The following is a 23,066-nucleotide window of genomic DNA, read 5'->3' as shown; positions in this document are numbered from 1 at the left end:
CTGACCCCTGGCCATTCCCAGGATTGGCCAGAGCAGGACCAGGCATGGCTGGGAGCATCCGCCCTGAGCCACAGGCAGGAGGCCCTGGGGACGAACAGGCACACGAAGAGGCACCTTGGCCAGGAGACGGCTTGACTCCAGCTGTTTTCCGAAGGCTCTGCAGGTTTGCTGGGCCATCTTAATGCCAGACTTGGTCACGTCAACCGCATGGCTGCCTCGGGCCTAAGTGGGGTGGGGGGGTATCCTGGGGTCCTGCTGACCGCGTGTGCATGAAGCCTGCGGTGGGCGGGAGCGTGGGGGCTCGGGAAAGATGCGGAGCGAGCCCTGTGGCTCTCTCTCTCTCTATCTTGGAGGCAGAGTGGTGGGGATTTAGATCTGGCTCTTATCTAGCCGGCACTGCAGGGCCTCCTGGGGTTTCGATCAAGTGTGTTCTAGAACCTTCTTGAACGAGGCTTATGCTATGGAATACTGCACCAGGAAGCAAGGCTATCCCAGCAACGGGACTGAAAGGACAAGGTGACCCAGTGAGGCGGCAGAACATCCAGGTAAGGGAAGCGGTGGGCCAGCCTCCTGCCCTGGGCTTCCCTTGGCCACTCGATGTGCACACAGCCTGGCACTGGGACACACACAGACATACTCCCACACACGTGACACAAACAGCCTCTCCATCCAGGCAGACACTGGAGGCCTGATTCCAAGACGCATTCCCAGGGACGGGTTTTAAATGATGTGCCAGAGGCAGCAGCATGGAGCACACAGCCCCACAGAGCTGCTGGGCGCTGGCCACAGAGCCTCCCAATAAGGCATCTGCCCAGGACTGAGGGGAAGACATGCACCACGGGCAGGGAGCAGGGAGGACAGGAAGAGAGAGGAGCCATCCCCAAACAGAAAACTAGAAGCCCACTAAACTCTAAGACTACCGTCCTAGCTACACGGAACTACTGGGGGGAAAGAAGTTCAAACGGAACGAGCTACTCTAAGAAGGTCAGGCTAAGCTACTGCAAATGCCAATGAAAAGAAACATACTTGCATTTAAATATGGTAATAGGGCTGTTGAAGGGGGAAAAAGAAAGATCCAGGTGAAGTCAATGTACACACACGGTGGACCCTGCGGCTGGACTGGGTCTCCCAGCTCCTGTGAGGACCACAGGTGCCCGCCCGGAGGCTGCTCCCTCCCCCTGGGGGGCACCAAGGAAGGGGCTCCCCGACCAAGGCCTCTCCCCATTTCTTCCGGGCAGGATCTAGGTTTCTGAAGATGTGGGTGCTGGCGAATGTGCTGAAGGAAAATAAGGAGGAAGTCAGGTTATTTCTCCCTGTCCCAATTCTCAGCTCGCCAGGTCCCTGCAGGCAGAGAGCACGGACTGGAGGAGGGGGAAGAAGGGGAGGAGGAGGAAGGGGAGGAGGAGGAGGAAGGCACTGGGAGCAGCAAGACCCAGGGATTCACTCAGGAAGCAGGTTTCCTTGGAAGTGTGCCAAGGTGGTGGTGGAGGTTGGGGGAAAGGGTGGGGTGGGGGGAGGCAGGACTGGGGGAGGGGAGTTTAGTCAATAAAGAGACTTAACCAAAGGTCCATTTTCTGGAGTTGAGCGCATTTTGGATGAAAAGTCCAGGAGAAAGAGGAAGGGAAAAAAAACATATCCAGGGAAATCCATTATCCTTAATCTCAGATAAAGGCTGCTGGAGATTGAGCATCACATTGCTAAGGGCTGGAATGTAACCTCCATCAAAAGGGGCTGAACGGAGTGAGTGACAGGTGTGAGGAGGGGCTGGGAGTGGAGGGCCACCCAGTCTGCCCCTTACCGTGAGCGAGCCCACAGCTCTCTCAGCAGCACAGGGCCACAGCGCCACCACACAGCGTCCTCCCGGCCCCGCCCCCGGCTCCCTGCCATCCACCTGCAGCCTCACTGTCACCCTCTATCCAGCCATCTGCCCTGCCTTCAAGACAGGATTCTGCCCCGTGCAGCGCTGTTCCACCTCCTCCATGCTGGGCCACGCGGTCAGACGGTCAAACATACAGGGGCCTTGAATTCCTTACTGATGGCAGTGGTGTGTCATCATTTATCCCGTCCCACCGTCCTGATGTCATTTTAGCGGGGCTCACTTGCCAGAGCTCAAATGAGAACGTGCATTCTTCTGTTCAGCTCTACGAACAGCTGGGCCAAGCGGCTGGCACGACCCTGGTCGTCTGATCTTCCCATTTCTTCGCAATCAATCAGGCAGAAAGGGGAAAACTATTTTGCTGAAAAAACTCTCGGGGCCTCAGGGCTCTAGGTTGCCTACCTGGGAACTTAGGTATTAGGAATGTAGCATGTGCCTCCTATTCGGGAACCTTGCATTAAAGAAGCAAATGCCTGGATACAAAGGAATGAGCAGGAATGGTGGGATTCCAGGCATGGGCAGGCCCCGCCTCGGGGAGGCTGTCATTGCTTAAGAGCAGTCAGACCCGATTCGGTCGCCTGGAGCTGCTGTGTGCCTCCAGTGGAGTAACAGAAGGCTCACTGGGCTTGGCCTCAAAGCCTGGCTCCAGCGCCAGCCTCGCCGGGTGACTTGGGTGTCACCTCTCTGCGCCCTGAGTAACCGACTCCTTTTTCCTGCAAGGAGGGTGGGCTTGCTGCCTTGGCTGGCGCAGCCCAGTGGGATGGGCTGCAAAGGGGTGAGAATGGAAAAGTTAAATATGATACATTTTTGGAGTGAGAGAACCCAGGGGTTCGGGACAGAACGGAGGGCATGAGGAGGGGCAACTGATAACCAAAGCTACACACTGAGATGATCAAACTGTATAATTTAGCATGGAGGGAAGCAAACATATGTCTATTTGGGGGAAAAACACACCACAAAAACCTCGAGTTCCTGGCATTCAAAACAGAAATCTGATTTCCACACTGTTTTAGAAGCAAGCCTGACATTCACCGAGGATACCGACAGCGCCGTTCCCACGGAGGCCCCGGCCAGAGGAGGGAGCTGGGAGCCGCTGCTGGGGACAGGGGTGCAGGGGAGTGGGGGCTGCCAGTGCCTGGCCCTCGGCTGGAGCCTGGCTAATGTCGCTCTGGAGAGGGAGGCGGAGAGGCCATGAGAAGGGTCCTGGATCCTCCCTGTTGCTTCAGGGAGCTGAGAGGTTCTGGGGCCAAGCGCCCAAAGGTGCTGGCACCTACAGCAGAGGGATGGCACAGAAACGGCCCCAAATATTTCTCAATGCAACTGCTGTCTGGCTGACTTTTTAAATAACATACATTTCTTTAGGCATTTAGATGGGGATGAAGGGAAGGTAGACTGTTATACAAGCTTCGAGAGGTTTTGTGACCTTTTGTTGTCAGGGAGCCTCTGTTTGGATGGAAGGGGTCTTAGAAGCACAGAAGAGGAAGCCAGGGAGCATCCTTTGAAAACAAAGGGAAACTCCCAGCAGAGGCAGGTGCAGACCATGGGTGAGGGCCAGGCACGGGAGGTGTGCGCTTGCCCAGATCCCTTCCGACTCGGAGGTGCTAGGGAGCCAAACAGGGGGCCTGCTGCCCCTGAGTCCTGAGGCCCAGAGTGGGCGAGGCCCGGCCCCTGCCCCCACGTGGCACCTGCAGCGTCCCATCTGCCACGGACTGCAGCCGGGCAGCGGCCTCGTGTGGCTCCTCTGTAAACCCGGTTCGTGACGCCTCCTCGCCGGGCTGCCGTGAGATTCGGTGAGAGGACGGCGCTGGGTGCTCAGCACGGTTGTCTGGCACTCGGTAATGGCTTCGTAAGTGGAATGATAACTTTTATTTCTATTTTTATTATTATTGCTCAAGGTAATAACAGTAGCGGAGCTGAGAACTCCCTTTGGTGCCTTCCTATTCTAAAATCCTATTAATTTACATGACATTTCACATCCAAAGTGCTTTAATAGATAACATTTACAATTCGCTTGTGAGTGATAAGGGTATGTTTTATCTGCAGTGCAAGCTCTAAGTCTGGTGGGGTAATGTGATGGCAGGAGGCAAGAGGCTCCCAGGGGCTCAGGGAGGGCCTGGCTGGGGCGGCCACGGCCCTGGGGCATGGTGAGCACTGGTGCGGACATGGATCCTGGAGCCCTGGTGCCTGTGCTTGGCAGCTGGACTGGTGAGCTCCGCGGCCCTCTTGTCCTGACATGCAAGGGCCTGGCCCGAGGAGCCCTGTGGGTCCTTCCATCCAAGTGGGGCCCTGTTTGCTCCTCTGCCAGACAGGTGCCTGGTTCACCCTATGTTTCCAGCAGCTAGGGCAGGGCCTGCGGCAGAGCAGGAGCTTAACATTGAGGTGCTCCATGAGTCAAGGGTGGATGGGTGGACGTGGAAGAACAGATGCAAGGGGGCGGGGCAAGAAGGTGCTCTTCCTACTCCCAACCTAACCTGAATACTAGCACATGTAAGGCCAGTACCAGAGGTCAGATGAAGGAAGTCTAGAGGGGCCTTAAGCGAGTACCACTCAGGGCTGGCCTCAGGCTCAGAGAGGGCAGCAGCGCCCACGCTGGGGGAGAGCAGGCTGTGCTCTCCTTTCTCTGTGGTAAGTGCCTCTGGGCGAGGCTCTCCACCTCAAAGGGCAGAGACCCCGTGCCCACTGGGTTGGCGCAGGGGCCTTAACAAAGGCCCCAACAGGTACCAGCTTCCGACTGCAGGGTGGGGTCAGCACTCCTGGTCCACAGAGTGTTTGCCCCTGGCTCTGGAAAGGAGTGGCATCGGCTTCCTAATGCTAAAATCTGTTGTCTAGTCGTCTCACCCATGACAGTATCTGCCCAGAGAATCAACAGAGGCGGGAATGCAAGGGGTGGGGGGGGGAGGGTAGAGATATGTAATGCATTCATGCCTTTAAGTCTGCTGGTCCCTTGACATGGAATACCTTTCCCTCATCATCTGCCCGGCGAACTTCTATTTGTGCTTCAAAACCCCATTCAGATGTCGCCCGTTCCTGAAAGCTTTCCAAGCAGAGCCTGTGACTCCTCCCCTGTGCTCATTCTGCACACCAGTCAGACCACAAGGGAAACACATCAGAACCCAGCTGGGGGCAGGTCCTAACGACCCTTTCCTGCACTCTCAACCCTCCACCCCAACCCCCACCACCACTGAAGGAACATGGAGCAGAGGCAGTGACCCTGTTGGATAGGGTCCGTGGGGGAAGGGGATCCAAGTTCACCTGGACACAGGGAAAGGGTCCCTGGGCAGGACTCCTCCCCATCTTCTCAGCCTGGGGATGAGGAGGGAGTGGGGCCACACCTCCGCCTTCTGGTCCGTCTGTAGCTGTCTGTCGGGCTTAAGCTGCCCAGCCCTCAGGCCTGGCACTGCTGCCTGTCTATAATGCCCCGCTGAGCACTTTATGCTTTGTTGTTTTTGTAAGCTGTGACCTTTCACTTGCTTTTGCTGATGGAAATTAAAACTGAAGGGTTGGAAGAAAGGTGATTACATTCCTGCTGGTAGGCTTACTGGAGACTTTGTGAGCTGGTGGTACGGGCACCTGGAAGGTGTGAAGGAAGTGAGGAGGGCAGTGCCGGGGTAGCTGGGATCTGGTGAGCACCATGCAGCCCACAGAGGGGGCAGGTGAAGTCGTGTCCACAGCCTACCTCACTGCTGCCCCTGACCAAGCCGCCTGGGCCCTCTGCTCAGGCATGGATACGACACTACCCTCTCCAAAGCATTAGCTCATCCCTAGTCTCAGTAACCTGCAAGGAAGAGGACAGGACAAGGATCAATAGCCCCATTTGACAGAGGGGGGAACTGAGGCCCAGAGGTGGCCTTACTCTCCCGGCAAGCTAGAGGCAAGAGCTCGGTCCCTGACTCCCCGCCTGAGAAGAGTGTTCGGGCTTGAGCACCGCGCGGAGAGCTGGGTGAGGCACGCTTCCCTCTCTTCATGCAGAGGAGCTTCCAGAGGCACAGAAAGCTAATCGAAAGTGAGACCCGCAATTCCCGTCCATTCCGATCGCGCCAATTCATTTCCGCAAACGTCCAGTAAGTGCCTATTAGGCCCTGCTCTCTGCTCCCATCTGGGAATAGCATCAGCCCTGACCGTCCACGTGGAGGGAGAGGCAGTGGCACGCCCCACCCCCGCAGGATTTGGGGTGCGCTGCCGATTTTTGCTTTCCCATCTATTCAAGTAGCGGATAGGCTTTCGGGACTAAGCTTGCCTTTAATACTCAAACGAGAGGATTAGCCCCACGTGCACAGGGCCAGGTGGCAGAGGAGCGGGCTGGCCTCGGGAGGAGCTAGCTTGTGGTTTAAAACCTGGTTTCCGCCCCATCTGTGGAGGGGTAATCCCTGGAGAGGAAGGGATGTGCCGATGAGGGCTGTGGTGAAACAGATGTGCGGGCTGCTGTGTCAGGAGGAGCTTCCGTTACAAGGGAGCACGTGGTTTGAAGTGCTGGGACCCACAGCCGTGGGTGCCCCGTGCGTGGGCGCATGGTCATGGCAACGTACCTGGAAGCCAGCCACCCTGTGTCGGCATTTCTAGATGGGCTTGCCTGCTAGTGAGCAACCAGCCATCACTCATTGGGGGGCTCCACCCTGGATCCCAGCCAGGAGCAACGGGGGTTCCCCACGAGGACACTCCGAGGGGACCAGCAGTGCTTCCTCTCGGGTTTGAGGTGGAGGTTGCTAAGTGTCCCCTACGGCCCATCCCACTCTTCCACAGGACCGAGCCCCGTTTCTAGCTGGGTACACAGCTACCTGGAATACAGACTTTTCTGAGGTTCCCTTGCAGCTAGAATTGGCCATGTGACTGAGGTCTGACTCCGGGATCTAAGCAGAGTGTCACACGTGACTTCTAAAAAGTATTATTAAAGGGGAGCGATGTGCTCTTCTGGGGTGAATATGTAATGACTGGAGTCAAGCAGCCTTCTTATGAGCTGGAGTCTTACGCTGAAGAAGAGAGAACAAGAAGACAGGAGAAGCCAAGACCTGACACCACGAAGCTGCACCCAGGCTTCTCTCACACGGGACAGAGAAACAATTCTTACTTTGTTCAGGCCATTATCATTTTGTTTTCTTACTTACTTTTGAATTTTCTTCCTTAAAACGGATTCAGTGTCCAAGGGTGTCATTTCTCTGCCTGGGGTCCACCCGCTTCCCCTCTTCACTTCGCGAATCCACTGAACTCTGCAAGACCCAGTCCACCTTCTCTAGGGGCACCCCTGACTGCCCCCAGCTGGACAGCAGCCACCCCTGTCTCCTCACAGCAGAGACAGGTTCCCTCTTGAGCTGAGCACCCGTCCCGTGGTGCTCAGTGGGTCTGACCCTGGCTCTCTCCCTCGGCTGGACTGTGTCTTGAGGAGTGAGCCTTATTCATGTCCAGATAATTGGCACGTGCCCCAGTGTCTGATGATCAGTAAATGCAGTGGGAAGGAGAGGGGAGGAGGGGTGGGCGTGAGGGGGGCCAGCAGCCCCAGCAGCTCCCTGGCTTCACCCTGACATCCTGTTTATTCTCTTCATTGAGAAGCAGACCCACCAGCAGGCACCTCCACGGGGTGACGAGGAAGGAAAACCACGCCGGGCAGTGACATGGCAGCAACATCAGTGGCGGTTTCTAACCTTTCCATTGTAGAGCATTTACTCATTTATAAGGCATGCTCACCTGCACACATCATCCTAGCTAAGTGGAACCACCTAACTAACTGGGCACTACTGTCCCCAGGGCTTAGCTAAGTCACCTGCTCAAGGTGACGTGGTTACAATGTGCCTAAGTGGGGCCCGAAAACAAGGTCTTCTAGCCTCATGCCCAGGACCACAGGTGCCTCCTGCCACCTGCGCCGTGCAAAGGAGCTGGGAAAGCAAGCGCCGTGCAGGCCCATGTCAGCCGGTGTGCACCGCACATGCCTGAGCTCGCACACACCTGGTGCGCAGATGTGAGGGGCTCGGATGTCCCACTGGCGCTCCCGCTCGAGGGCCGGAGTGGTGGCAGAGGAAGAGGCGTGGGGCGCACGGTGCAGCTGGCATGCAGATGCGGTCTCTGCTCAAGGACAGGACCACCTTGAGCAAGTGCAGGGACATGAGGAAGCGGGGGGCTGGGGACAGGCGGCAGCCGGGGGGAGCCCGCGCTTTCAGAAACGGCACTGGGCTGTCACTGGTCCCAGTCACTCAGTGCAGTCACCTTCCCGGGAGCGAGAACAGGACACTGTCAGGCTAAGAGACAGCAGCACACAGCATGTCCGTGGTAAACAATTTATTTTTCTACCTCAGTTGTTTATGGGTGGAGGTGGGAGGGGGGAGGGGGACACGTCATTAGGGGGAAGCACAGATGAGCCGTTTGCAGGCATGAAGAAAATTCACAATGGCTAAAATGTTGGGGAGGCAAGCATATTAGGGCAAGTTCACCAAAGCAAAGCAATCCATAGCGGAACAAAATAAAGGGGGAAAAGCCATGGCGATTAAAAAAAAAATTAGCACTCATGAAAAAGCCAGTGGGAAAAGAAAAGAAACTGACCAATTATTCCATCAAGCATCTTTAATGAGGTGCGCAGAGCCGCACGGGCGGGCCTCAGGGACACTGACATTCAAACACGGATTTGCTCACATCGAACGCACCCAATGGAAGCGCATGGGCCATTCTCACAAACTGAGCGTGAACCAAGGGGCGACTCTTGAGGGTCCACCTGAGCTGTACTTGATTAATCCAAGAGCGTGGGGGGTTTCAAATGGGGAGCAGGGGGGCCAGGATCATGGGAAAAGATAGCCCTTCTGGGGGTGACCATCAGGGGTGCCGCTGATCAGGACACCCTCCCGGAGTCCTGTCCACTCCTTCCCCGGTGGGCCAGCAGGGCGGGGGGTGAGGGTGGGGTGCGGGGAAGGAGGCCCGGTGTGGATCGGTGCCCACAGTGTCTGCGATGTGGCAGCCCCTGGGGGTTCCACTGTCCCTTCTGGAAGACTGGTTGCTAATCATCATGGCAGCAGCCACTGAAGGACTGGCCCAAAGACAGACAACCAGATCCTGGTAATACAGTTTTTCTTCCCGATTAAGTTTCTCATATTGGTATTCAGGGAACTGTGTGTGTGTGTGGTCACTTTTTGTGTGTCCACACAGGACAGAGGTGCCCCAAGGCACCCATCGCCCACCCCCGTGGCCCGCCAGCACTTCCAAGCTCACCCCATGAAATGCCCAATGAGCCTGTTTGGTCATTATGTAAAGTAATTCAATGCCTTTTACCTGGATTCCCAGCCCCCCCCCCCCCCAAGGCTCTACACAGTTTGTGAGAAGTTCCCTCTGGCCCGTTACATTCTAGGGGAGGTGGCAGGTGGGGGAGGTGGGGAGGACGTTCACAGTGCATACAGAAAGCAAAATGGGAAGGGACTGGAGAATAAAATACGTTTAAAAAACTGTGAAGCAATGAGGACACGAGTCTTTTCCATGAATTAAACGAGCAAAAGAGCATTCATTCAGACAGGCAGCTAGGAGAGCTCAGTGGGCACTGACAGCAGCTGGGCTGGCCCCGGCGGGACTGGGTCCTCTCTAGCATTGGTAGCAAACCCCAATTTGTTATGCCTCTCTTAAGAGCTAGTTGATAAAAATTATGTCTTGTGAAATCGGCAAATAGTCTGCAAAGTGAAATAAGAACAGAAGTTAACAGATTAAACTAAGAGTCCAGAGGGGTAAAAGAGAGAAAGCAGGGAGCCACTGACCGGGATCATAATTTGAGCCCACATATTGATCCGAGGGGCTGGGGCGGGGCGGGGCGTATGGGGGACACCTGGGCCTGGGAGCAGGGAGCCGGTTGCGCAGTGGCCGGCCGCCATTACCCCATCTTCCTAGAGAAGAACTAGTCCCTAATCTAATAATCCCCTAAAGGCATTGAGCCCTCTTTATCAGAGCATTTCACTATGTTCATGCGCCCCAAGAAGGTTGGCACAGGCGAAGTGGGGCTCCACTGAGAGAGCTGCTGGGCACCCACAGATGAGATGGGGATTCATAGAGAGAGCCGATTCGGGTGAGGAGGAGGACCCCAGTAAAGGTTAGATTGTAGGTTCCTCAAAGGATACGTGTTTTTTTAAAAAAATATATTTTTATTGATTTCAGAGAGGAAGGGAGAGGAGACATAGAAACATCAATGACGAGAGGGAGTCATTGATTGGCTGCCTCCTGCACGCCCCACAATGGGGATCGAGCCCACAACCTGGGTGCCCTCGACCAGAATCGAACCCGGGATCTCTATCCATTGAGCCAAACCCGGTGGGGCAAGGAATACGTGGTTTTGAGTGGAAGCACACAAGGCAAGAACCTTAGCGGCTCTCCGGACCTGGGTGTCTTCCGCTTCTGTCCAGTAGCTACCTCGAATTGTCCCACTAGGATGGAGTCAGAGGGGCCGGGAGGGTGCAGGATCCACGCACACCACAGGAGAGACTGGAGGTGGGAAGTGGGGGAGGTGGGCACAGTGAGCATGTGGAAGAGAGGGACCCCGAGGAAGAAACATCAGGACACTTTGGTGGTGGCGGGACAGCTGTGCTGGTGTCTCTGACTCACAGGACCCACAGTCAGCCTGACCGGGCAGGGAGAGGGCAGGGAGCCCTCTTGGCCAGATCTACTAGAACATTCCTTACCGACACAAGGCAAGAGACAGATGTCAGGACATTGCAAAGCTCCCCTCACCGGGGCCCTGTCCTGCAGCCTAGGCTCTAGAGCAGCGGTTCTCAACCTGTGGGTCGCGACCCCTTTGGGGGTCGAACGACCCTTTCACAGGGGTCGCCTAAGACCATCGGAACACACATATATAATTACATACTGTTTTTGTGGTTAATCGCTATGCTTTAATTATGTTCCATTTGTAACAATGAAATTGGGGGTCACCACAACATGAGGAATTAAAGGGTGGCGGCGTTAGGAAGGTTGAGAACCACTGCTCTAGAGGGTCCAATCTGGTTCTCAGAGAGACACCGCTCACGAGGTCTCGCTGGGAAGCCCCAGGGAACCCCCAGGTGAGTGGGGAGCCCCAGGCTGCTTGGGGAGGTGTTGGGAACAGACAGCCACCGCTCCACAGAGGCTTCTCCGGGCCGCAGGGGCCGGACCCGAACCAGCCGGGCTCCTGGAGGAGGGCTGTGAAGGGCGGGGTGCAGCTGCTGGGCCACTGCTTCGGGGCCCAAGGCCACGCCACACCCCATCCTCTGAGAGCAGGAGGCCGCACTCTGGGGGCCCCTGAGGGCCACTGGTGAGGACAAACAAGAGGCTTAGTGGGTGTAAGTGGGATGGAATCTGAACAGTTTGACAGCCGAGAAAGAACAGAACAGCCAAGGGCCATGGGTCAGCCAGCCTGTCTGGATGCTTTGATGTCTGTCCCTTTCAAACCTGTGTGATTGTTAAGCTGTGGGACCTGCTGACAATGATAAAGAAATGGGCCCTGGGCATGGTCACTGCAAGCCTGTTCCTTGCCCGTTACCAGCCCCTGCTCTGTTCCCAAAGCCTTCGCTTATAGGATGGGCACCTGGGGGAAGCCCCATCTCATTCCCAGCCTCAGTTGGTCACTTTTGCATCTCCATCTGTTTACGGCAGACTCAGGGTGCAGGTCCCCGAGGCAGAGTTCTACCAGACATTTCCTGGGCTGGCTCTCAGAGAGATAGGGGTCTTAGCATGGGACCCACGTTGTCACCCCCAAATTACCCCATGTTAGCATCCCCCAACTCTGGCCTCCTGGGACGAGTGCTGTGCCAAGGGGGCAATGGCAGCCTGATCGGGAGGGAGGTGGCTGCGCCAGGTGCACAGGGTGCTCTCAGGGAGCCAGGGGTGCGAGCCTGGTCTCTCCTTTCCTCTAGGAAGGGAGCCAGGGGAGGGAAGGCTGCCTGAGACTGCCACCCGCCGTGGGGCTGAGCAGGATGGAAAGGAATGGGGGACGGGGATGGTGGCACTCGGGGCTCCCCGAGGAGGACCGTGCACACGTGTGTGTGTGTGTGTGTGTGTGTGTGTGTGTGTGTAACGAGACCTCCCACCATAACACATTCTTCCTTTATGATCTTTCTGTTGTGAAGAAAATGTTCTATATTCTGCACTGACAGTAGCCACCACTCACATGTAGCTGCTGAGTAACTGACATTTTCATTTTACTTCATTTTAGTTACTTTAAATCTAAAGTTTAGTAGCCACATGTGGCTAGTGGGATCAAACTGGACAGAAGGACGCTAGAGAGAGAGAGAGAGAGAGAGAGAGAGAGAGAGAGAGAGAGAGAGAGCGCGCGCGCCTGGCCCTGGCCCGGAGCAGGGCTCTACCTCACGGGGCCCGGCGCCCAGCTGTAACCGAGGAAGTCTAAAGTCTAATGGAGGCTCAGACCCAGCGGACGCCAGACCAGCGCCCGGCCCAGCCCCGGCTGCTCTGGGCGTGGTGCCCGTCATCCTGCGGGGAGCCCGCAGCCACCGAGGCGGCCGTCTGCTAGAGAAGCCTCACCCCGATGGAGGACCTGCCCAGCCCCAGGGAAGGGGACACACTCATGGGGACCCCCCCCCACTCCTCCATCTGGAACTTCTGCTCCGAACCTCCTCACCCTACGACCAAAAAGGTGCACAGGCCTCATTGACCACTCGGCACAAACCCTCCGTCACAGGAGACAGAGGTGAGGCCCCGAGACGGAGCGACCTGCCCGGGCCATGCACAGCCGAGGGCTCTGTCTCCCATAAGGCATGGCTCCTAGTGTCCCAAATGCCTCCTGACCTGTCCCCCCACACACCCTGAATCAAACGCTGGCCTAGCCCTGCACACACCCCACCTCGGGGCTTCAGCACAGTCCTCTCGGGCGAGGTCATGTTCCTCCTGCGTCTCAGGGGGAGGTTCCCGGCCTCTGATCTAGGCTGGGTGACCACCAGGAGGGAAACTCCGCCTGAAGCCCAGCTCCCCACGGAGCCTCCTCCCCCAGCACAGAACCCAAGAGGACAGACCTCCACTCCTGGGGTTCCCCAGACACCCCAGCTGTGCTTGGTGCACAGACACCCCAAGCACTGCCCCCCAAGGGAAAAGCCAAGTGTCAGAAAGTCTCCCTTCCTTTAGCACCCCTCCCTGGCCCCTACAGGATCATGCCTACCCTACTGCCACCTGGGGTGGGGCCCCGGGCCTCCCAGCTACCAGGGGGCTGCAGCAGCCTGGACACATCACTGTGGGCTGGGCCTTGAGTCTCTGACACCCACACAGAGGGGAGGGGGAACATAAACACTCTCCCAAGACGACAGCAAACCCCAACCCCAACAGCACAGCCAACATTCACCAGAAGGACAGGAAGGCTCAGGACACAGCTGGAGCGGGCAGGTGGGAGACATGGACAGCAGGCAGGGCGAGAAAGAGGGAGAAAGAAAACGCTGGCTGAGAGTGCAGTCCCCAGGGAGAGACTCCCCCAACAGGCGTCAGACAAAGGAGGATGAGCAGAGGGAGGGCGCCTGCCTCAGTCTCCCTTCCCCCTAAAAAGCTGCCACTCTCAGGCCAGTGGAAACTCCAGTCAGCCATAGCCTGAGCTGCCCTGCCCCCGGGTGAAGTGGGTTTGGGATCAGCACCCATAGGTCGCTTCTTGAATGGATGGATGAGTTGTAATCTCTCTAGGGGTCCCCTCCCCCCAAGTGCAGCCCACAACCCAGGTTTCTAAAGCCCCGGAGACAGACACTCACCTGGGAACTGGTAGCCGTAGCTGGGAGCGAACCCGGGGTAGCCGCGGCCGTAGGTCGCCACGAAGTTGGGGTAGCCTTGAACACAGAGAAAGCAGTCCTGTTAGCACAGCCGCCTCGGCCTGGGGAACCACAGGGAGGGCGAGGGGACAGCCTGAGTGGCTCTCCTCCACAGGATGGCCTGTCTCCCCTGAGGGTCTGTGCCCTGGGCAGGTCACTTCTCTCCCAGGCCGGGGACGCTGCCGTCAGCCTGCTGGTAATTAACCCGCGTTTGGGCAGAGAGAGCCCCAGAGCCCACGGCCTTCTTGACCTGCAGAGTAAATGCCAGGCATTAGCACCAAACTCGGCCCGTGCCTGGCTCTGACATTTGGAGAGCTTAGCCTGAATGTACTTTACCTTAAAGCTATTGACACTGGGAGATTGAAGTCCTCGCAATGCCTCCTCCCGGGCTGCGGGCAGCGGGCAGCGCCAGCCCAGACACAGCCTGTGTCCTCAGGGCTCACAGTTTGGTGGGGAGACTCAGGGCTGACGCTGGGCCTGGCGAGCCACGTGGGTCCAGAGGAGGTGGGTCCCCAGGCCCACATCCAAGCACACACACTCCACAAGGTACCAGAACATCCCCGAGACAACGGTGAGGGGCTGGTTGTGCTCAGATGTGCACCACAAAGCTGAGCCCAAACCCGGAAGCCCGTGCCACATGTTTCAACAGGCATTTTGTAGCAACCGTCTATTTCCAGACATCTGACCAGCCAGCAAGCTAGGGGGTGATGGGTGATCTGAGGGGTGCATGCTGGGCATGGGGTGCAGATGAAAATCTGGGTTGGTGGTGTGGCCTTCTCCTTCCTGTTATGAGACCACCAGTGAGATGTCACTCAGGACACTTCCCTCTAGGTCCCTGCCTCTTGGTTCAGCTACAGAGAAGGCTGGTGTAGCCTCCTGGACTGAGCTTCCACCGGCCACAGGAGGCCCACGGTGCCCACCCCGCCAGGCTCACGTGGTCTCCTTCCACGTGGGGTTCTCACCCTGCCACCTCCATCAGCCTGACTTTGGCTTTGACCTCTGAGATGGTTGTCTGTGGCTGTTTGTTGGCTGTCCGTCACCTGGTGCCCCTTCTCTGTGAGTCTTGGAGAGAGGCCTGCCTCCCTTCATGAGAGCAGCAAAGGCCTTCCCCCTGCTCTGAGGCTGCCCGGACCAGACAGGCTGGCCCGACTGCTGGGGAGCAGGACCCACGCAAGACTCGGAAAGAAGAGGAACAGAGGGGCAGAGACGAGGGGCAGAGACCAAGACGTGGCTGCCTCGAGGGGACCCACGCACGCAGGCTGCTTCCTGGGAACGTATTTCATGGCTGGCCAGCTCAGTTCTCCTCTGAATTAATCACCTGCGATCAAATCAGACCTTTCAGCACCAGATTTCTTATACCATTATTTCAACAATATTGATAAACGGATTACATGCACGCAGCCAAGTCACTGCTGCCTGGGGCCTTTCCGCATGAAAAATGACTCCTTCTCGCCTAACTCCTGCGCTGGGGGGTCTTACATATTTTAGTGCTAATCTGACAGCAAAACTGCAAGCCCATATGTCACCTCCGAGACTCCTCGGGTGGGTGTGGGTGTCGGGGGTGGACGGCCCTGGCTCGGGCGGGCCACCAGAAGGATTCCATTGTATCCGCTTTCTTCCTGGCGTACTTGAAAGTCTTCAACAAGAAGGAAGAAAGGCATGGTCAAGTTCACACGATTTGGGGCCTTACCCCCATCTTCCCGGAGATATTGATATTGTCTCCTGAACAACAAAGGTGAAAATTTGGCAGCTGCCAGAGTGTGTGTGTGTGTGGGGGCGGGGGGGCTCTGATCACCACCCCCCATCGCTGAACATCCTGTGGGTCAGGCAGTGAAATCATAAATTTATAATACAACATTTCTTCAATTTTCCTCTTCATTTACTGCTGTGCAGCCCAGCTCTGCTCCAGCGGCTCCCGGCCCCAGCCCATGGGGAAACGGGCTGGCTGCATATCAATAGCACATTATGGCCGGCCCGTGCGGCGGCTCCACCAGGCCACATGGCGGGGAGGTGACCCAGCCACCACTTCCATTAGCAGCCGGGCCCTCCCGCACTGGCTGCTGCGCAATGTATTTGCTCCGGCACCCTGGACGCCTGATCAATCCCACAGTAATTATCTCTTGTCACTGAAGAAAAACCAAGCCTTCTGCCTGGATGGCCACCTTTCTCACAGAAAGGCTTTCCACTCGGGGAAAAAGAAACTCCGAAATCTACAGTAGAATCTGAGTTTGCCAGCCAGCTCAGCTTAGCGCCCCCGCTGGGGGATGCGGCAGAGTTCTCCGGAGTGGGGTTCTAGGTCTCGGCTCCACCCTCAGATGTCTGTGTGCCAGCCGGGCACATGACTGGGCCTCTCCCGGGCTCCGTTACTCAGCTCCTCAGAGGCACGGAGGGTTGCTCCCACTGGGCCTTTGATTTGAGAGAGACAAGGGGCCTGTGAATGTGTGGCCCCTGCTGTGGGGGTGCAGGGCACTGCCTGGGGTACCACACTGGCCATGAGATCTGCACACAAATACAACTCCAAGTGTCAAGAACCAACCACAGGCAAAAGGTCTGCAAGGTGCCCAGCCCCAGAATCACGGGGCGCCCCCAGACCCGTGCCGTCCAATTTAAATTTAATTTAATTTAAATGATACAAAACAAAAGCTTCAGTTCTTCGACAAGAGAGCCGCATCGTCGATGCTCAACGGCTAGTGTAGCTGGTGGCTGCCGGCCTGGGCGGCCCGATCCGGCACCTGCCCACGGCACGGGAGGGTCCGGTGGACGGTGTGGCTCTAAAGGAAACGAGGGGCTGGATTCCGAGTCGCCTCTGTTTACCAGGAAACAGCTGAACAAGCGGAGACCTCCTTGGGAATAACCTCACGGTGATTTTTGGGAAAGACAAATCCCAGGAGGAATTACAAGGAGTCTAGTCACGCGGCCTAAGCTCCAGCCCATCTCCACGTGGCCTGTGAGTGGAGCCCAGCTGGTTACAGCTCCTGGGCCTCCTCCATTTCAGGGGGGCTTCACGCCGGGGAATGCTGGGTCAGGGTTTCACAGGGGCTTCCCAGCACGACTTGGACAGGAATGCCTCTGGCTTCCTTCATCTGGGCAACTGGCTCTCCACTCGGGCCGGCAGGGCGAGGCTTTTCAAGGCTTCTGCAACGAGGACTTTTCCCGGCACTGGCACTGGCACTGAACCTGTTAGGGCGTGTGCCTGGCTAGGCCAGGAGAGGGCGAGGCGGTAGGTTGGTGTGGCGGAGAAGGCCAAGAGGAATCAAATAGATCAACACTCATTACATGTTTTTTGCTTTTATTCAGTCCACTTTCACTGAGGAAAACCAAAGAGAGTCTAGTGCTTGGAGCTGGGTAACCGTGGGCACCTCTTTGCTGCTGGAAGTGGAACGCAGCCTGAGTGCTGCACGGAGACCTTTGCTAAGGGCCTCAGTTGATTTGCGTTTTGTCTGCTCAGAGGCAGGGAGACCTGAGCCCTCCTCTTCTCTCCTGCGTTCTTTGTAAGGAATTCCCACGGGCCGATTATATTCTACGATTCTGTCAAAGGCTGTGAAAGCTAAAACCCAAACAGCTGTAGGTTCCCCCCCAAGGACGTCTGCAGCCACATCAAGAGAGATTGAGAAAGAATCACTGGGACTGTGCGCTCATCAGCCTTCCTGTGATGAGGCCTCCCCACCGATGGAGACGTCTCAGGGATACTGAAAGGATCGTCCCGCAGTGTCCTGGTCCCTTGCCGACCAGTGTGTCTGCTCTCACCAGACGTCAGCTCCCTGGGATCAGGCTTCATTCTCTGCTGCTGTCTCAGCACCCAGAACGGGCTTGGCACTTAGCAGGCCCTCAGTAAATATTTGTTGAATGGATGGGTTTAAAAACTTCAATGGTTTGTAGTCTCACTTCTAAAAAGCCCTATCAGTGCCTTATCTGCTCTTTCAACAAAAACGGTTAAGTCATTGAAACCTCATCTCATTCCATTCATCAACATGTTTTTAAAAATGTTCTACATGAGCTGGGATCTTTAGCCACATTGCTGTTGGTGGCGATGGTGGTGATTCCAGGACTGTCATGCAGGCCGTGCACACCGGGGAGGGGGCCCAGGTGACTGATGGGACCCACGGAAGGGTTAGACCCTCCCGAAGCCACCACTTCAGAGGGAAGGAGCAAGTGCTTCAGTCACAGCACAGAAGGCACCCTCCTCGCCCAGAGCCCAGGATGCCAAGCTGTGCCAATGGGCAGAATGGAGGGCACTTCTGGCAGGGGCACTGGAGAAGGCTTGGGGGAGACTCTGGCCTGACCAGGGAGGCAACAGGCCAACCAGACTGTGACACTGTCAGTCTGTCCCCTGGGTCCTGGCTGATCCACCCCTTCTGCCGGACCGCAGGCTGAGCTGGTTCCTGGCTGGGGACCCAATCCCAGAGCCACTCGGCCACTCTCCCCAACCCCCACGTCAGGGAACACTGCGTTCCAAGGCTGGTCCTTCGGTCTGGATGGCCCTTGGTCTACTCAGTCTTCTCGTTCCACCTAAAATGCCACCTCCACAGGGAGGTGTTCCTGATTCCTCAGACTGGTTCTATTCTCTTTACCTGCTCTGAAAGCACCCTGTCACTTTCTCTACTACAATAGACTAGAGGCTCAGTGCACGGATTAGTGCACTGGTGGGGTCCCTCGGCCTGGCCTGTGCAGATTGGGCCGAAGTCGAGGGACACCACTGGTGCACAATCGGGGCTGGGGAGGGACTGTGGTAAGGCTCCAGGGTGTGTCCAGCCCATCTCACCCAGTCCCGATCGGCTGGACCCCAGCAGCAAGCTAACCTACCGGTTGGAGTGTCTGCCCCCTGGTGGTCAGTGCGTGTCATAGCGACTGGTCAAACAGTCGGACACTTAGCATATTAGGCTTTTATTATACAGGATTAGGTTTCTGGGTGACTGGCTGTTAAATATTGTCTCTCTCATTAGACCACAACTCCATGAGGGCAGAGACCACGTCTGTCTCTCAGCGCTAGCCCAGGGCCGGGCGCACAGTAGGCATTCAACAAGGCCCTCCTGCTGTGGCTCCCATTATGGGTGCCCTCTGTTTAGGGATTAAGCTTGGGTGTCTGTGAAGATGTGGACCCTGAGCCCTTTACTCTTTTGGCAACTGACACGAGTGGCAACTGGCTTCGCTCCACACCTCTGCTTCTGCAAAAAACCCAGGCCATTCTTCACACAGATAAAGGGCACGGAGTTAGACTCTTATGTAGAAATATATTTAGTTCTGGTTCTTTAACTTTTCCCATTAACAAATGCATTCCTCTATACCACACTATTTTAATTACTGCAGTTTTGTGCTATGTTCGTATACTCCATCAAACTAGTCTTTTCTCACGTCTCCTTTTAACACATTTTCTCATTTATTCTTAGTGTTTCTTCTTCCAGATCTGTTTTGGAATCGTTTCCCCATTTTTTAAAGACTTACAATAGGATTTTTCTTTGAGGCCGTGAAGCCTAAAAATACTAGTTTGAGAAGAAACATCCCAGCTGTTTTCCATATCCTCATGGCATCTCTCTCCATTTTAAATTCCTCAGAATAACTTTACCTGCCCTTGTCATCTCCTCAGAAAAATTATTTTCATGAATTTACAAGACCCAGGAAACTTTTACAAATGTAAAACTAAGCCAGGAATGATTTGAACAGCAGCAAATCTGAAAATACATAAAGAGCTTATCAAACAATGTAGAGGAGGGGCTCTTGGCCAAACCAAATGAAAACCCATTAAAACTAGGCAGATCATGTGCCTAAATGGGATTTTAGCATAACTACCATTTATCCCATTTAATTAATATTTTCCCGACACACAATAACTTGCACTAAAATACCGTTCTCTCGCCTTGAAATTTCTAATTATTGCTGTGACCCACACCATTATGCTACTCCACGGCTTTCTCCATCTTTCATGCCATTTAAGCAGCAAGATTTTCAATTATCTACGCAGGACGGACAGAGATACCTTTAAGGAAGGGGCATAATATGCAACTCAATTTCTCTAAAAGCCAGGGGAGATCATTTTTGCCAGGACAAACACACTTGTCTTTCATCATTTTTTTTTCCAAATAAAGAATAAAACAGACTATTTAAAACATCCATTAAAATGCAAATTTTGATATCCCAAGAGAAAAATGTTAATGGTTTAAATAGGCAGGATTATCGCCCACCCTTCTCTCTCACGTTTAAGAAGATGTAGCCTTAGCCCACACAAGTTCAGCCAGCCAGGAGTCCTTAGGTCTTTAAAAACTCCCAGTTAGGAGAGAGGGCTGGGGCAGAGGGAGGGAGTGACTTTTCCTCCCTTTGAAGGAAGGGGTGGAAAGAAAGAAAATATCTAGTGCCTCCTATAAGCCAGGCATGGGACAAGATGATCATCCATCCCCTCCCTTCCTCCCTCCCTCCCTCCCTCCTTCCCTCTATCTCTCCACCCCTTGCCTCCCTCCTTCCTTCCCTTCCTCCATTCACCCAACTCTCCCTCCCTCCATCCCTCCATCTCTATCTCTGCTCATTTAATAGTCACAATTGCCTTGCAAGGGGGATTATCATTCTCATCTACAGACAAGGAAACTGAGGCTCAGACAGGTAAACAGCTTGCCCAGCTGGTAGGTGGGTGCAGGCTTCCAAAGCCCCCAGCCCATGGTGACCCTGCAGGGTCCCCAGGCCCCACCCAGACTCACCTAGCATCCCCATGCCAAGCATGAACGCGTCCATGGTGTAAGGCAGTCCCCGGGCCCGGCCTCTTGTCCCAGGTGGGAACATGACTTCTTTCGGCTGAGCTTTCTTACATTCTACCTGTTAAACAGAAAGGCGAACAAATGAGATGCAAATGAATTCCACGGAAATGTCAAATGCAGAGCTGATCTGGTTACGAGCTGGGTTATTTTTAGCCTTGCTCCTTACTCACTGTAAAAATAGCCGTGCAGAGTAAATGGCCTGCAAAATAAATATTTAAGAAAACACACCATTTGCGCAAATCCTGCTTCAGAAAAACCTACAAGGATGAAATTGGGTTTGGAAGGGCGGCGAGGACGTAAACTTAGAATACACATGCGTGGGTTGGGAGCTCAGATTGTGCGGAAGGCAGGAGAAGCAAGGAGGCTCTCAGGGCTATTTGTGGTGTCTGAGAACAGTTACAATCCTGCATGATTGGATGGACCTTTACATGTTTACAAATTCCTCTTGGGTTTCTTTCAGTCAGTCTTGCTGCACACCAGGGCCATCTGACTCCACATCTCATTAAACAGAGAGGCCAGTTGGTCTTCGTTCCATTGCACAGATGAGAAAACTGAGTGTCGGAAGACTTGTGTCACGGGTTGTAAACCATACCCTGGCAGGGGCAGGCCTGAAGGCTGGATTTTTAAAATTTCTACGTCAGTGATGCCACCATCGCTATAACACCATCCCCGGCACACTCCTGAGGGAAGAAATACAATTAAACGCCGATTCTGCCCGTCTGGATTACAGGTTTCTCATTTTGCACCACAACTTCAAGGGGTTGATAATCATGACTGTTTCCTTCTGCCTCCAACATTTCAAAATCCTATTTTGCTCACACATCCTGAAGTTACTTATTTAACAACATATATCTATATCTACCTATCTCTATGTCTATCTATATAAATAACATAATGCAAACCCCAGGAAATAAGTAAAACTGTTGGCTGCTGCAGTGCCTACAATATTTTACTAGGGTTCCTTAGGCCCTTGCTCAGCATTACGTGCTCTTAGTTCACAGATAAACTTAACAGGCCCTGCTAGCCAGTGATCAGTCCCATTGCTGATGGAGATGGGATGTCGCAGGGTAAGGCAGAGATCCTGAAACTGCCCATGCCATCAAGGGCATGCATATCCGAAAAACCACCAAGCATCTGAAGGATGTCACTGTACAGAAGCAGTGTGTGCCATCCGTCGTTACAATGGTGGGGTTGGTAGGTGTGCCCAGGCCAAAGAGTGGGGCTGGGCGCAGGGTCACTGGCGCAGCAAGAGTGATGAATTTTTGCTGCACGTACTTAAGAATGCAGAAAGCAACGCCGAGCTTAAGGCTTTAGACGTAGACTCTCTAGTCATTGAGCACATCCAGGTGAACAAAGCTCCCAAGATGCAGTGCAGAACTTACAGAGCTCATGGGCGGATTAACCCAAACATGAGCTCTCCCTGCCCCAGTGAGATGATCCTTATTGGGAAAGCATAGACTGTTCCTAAAACGGAAGAGGAGGTTGCACAAAAGCAAAAGATATCCCAGAGGAACCGAGGAATCAAACACCTATGGCCCGGGAGTAAATTCAGCATGAAATAAGTGCTAATAAAAGTTAAAAAAAGAAGGAGCCTGGCTAGTGTGGCTCAATGATTGAGTAGTGACCTATGAACCAGGAAGTCATGGTTCCATTCCAGGTCAGGGCACATGCCTGGGTGGGGGGCTCGATCCCTAGTGGGGGGTGCACAGGAGGCAGCCGATCAATGATTCTCTCTCATCATTGATGTTTCTATCCTTCTCTCCCTCTCCCTTCCACTCTCTGAAATAAGATAAGATAAAATAAAATGAAATAAAATAAAGAAATCAGAATTGGGTGCATCAGATTTCTCCCCTAAACCTAGTGTGACAACTTGCTCCTGGACTCCAGGTCCCACCGCCAGGACTCAGAAGCAGGCTGAGAAACCTCATTTGCAAGAGCCTGCCCGAGCAGGGAGTGCTCTGCGGAGGCAGACAGATAATTACCCAACGATAACACCAGGATCCGGAATAATACCGCTAACCAGCTCACTTCCTAATAGCCCTATCGGTGACAATCTACTGCATTGTCTTATGAAAACCCGCTGCCTGTTCCTAGGCAACCTGATCAACGAAAATTTCAGGTTTATACAATTTTCATTTAGGGAATATAAAGGTTAACTGACTGTAATGGGAATATTTTAAACAAACCCACCTACTCTTCATCTCTCTGAGAAGGGCTGGCAGCTCTGTTTAATTCTGCCATCTTGCTGGTGTTGTTTTGGGCAGCACCAACTGCGTGGGTTCTGTCAGCCACTGTTGTGCCAACCACAGGCACTCCCTGAGGCCAGGGGATGTGGCACGCATACTCTCTCAGGGACCCTGGCATCTCCCGGGCACTTGAGTGACAGGGAGAGGTGGCAGTCGCACCAGGGAGCCTGCCTGGCCTGCACTGAAGGCTTCTGGGAAGATGTCTCAGGACCAGGAGGCCTGCCCACCCAGCCCTGATCCTCTGATGATGTTGGATGAAGAACACATACAAAAAGGGAAAGAGGCAGAACTATCCTCTGTATCGCAAGTCCTAGTGGGTCGGGGCTTGCTGAGGATGGAACTATGTCCTTCACCCATCACTGGAGGAAACCTCGTCTCCCCCATCAGACAGCCCTTAGGGCGGGATCAGCATCAGTTCCATCTTCCCTGGTGCCTCAGTGAAGTTCCACACACAGCGTGGATTCACTCACAT

General features: G+C 54.7%; 1 protein-coding gene and 1 pseudogene across 12 annotated transcripts in view; one reads left to right on the top strand and one right to left on the bottom strand.

Annotated features, from left to right (window-relative positions):
• Positions 1–23,066, bottom strand: part of MSI2 (musashi RNA binding protein 2) — a 348,010-nt gene that overhangs the window by 26,239 nt on the left and 298,705 nt on the right. For 6 of the 11 annotated variants that reach the window (XR_013996953.1, XM_081109236.1, XM_081109240.1 and 3 more), the window contains exons 9-10: positions 20,292–20,406; positions 13,549–13,623 (exon numbers count right to left, since the gene is read on the bottom strand). Coding sequence is in view for 10 of the 11 variants with exons in the window: in XM_081109236.1 (XP_080965362.1) it covers positions 13,549–13,623; positions 20,292–20,406 (190 nt within the window). In the remaining variant the exon portion in view is untranslated. Of the gene's footprint in view, positions 1–1,026; positions 1,051–8,130; positions 9,514–13,548; positions 13,624–20,291; positions 20,407–23,066 lie in introns of those variants that run through there. The other 5 variants (XM_081109238.1, XM_081109233.1, XM_081109239.1 and 2 more) reach the window with 2 other exon arrangements.
• LOC308532573 (large ribosomal subunit protein uL22-like) lies at positions 21,456–21,910 on the top strand (annotated as a pseudogene). Its single transcript has one exon. The product of its transcript is annotated as a large ribosomal subunit protein uL22-like (transcript).

The sequence above is a fragment of the Myotis nattereri genome, assembly GCF_964212035.1.
Source record: "Myotis nattereri genome assembly, chromosome: 16".
In the NCBI taxonomy this organism is placed as follows: domain Eukaryota; kingdom Metazoa; phylum Chordata; class Mammalia; order Chiroptera; family Vespertilionidae; genus Myotis; species Myotis nattereri.
The sequence above is the reverse complement of the archived record's forward strand: the minus strand, read 5'-3'. Positions and strand labels throughout refer to the sequence as shown.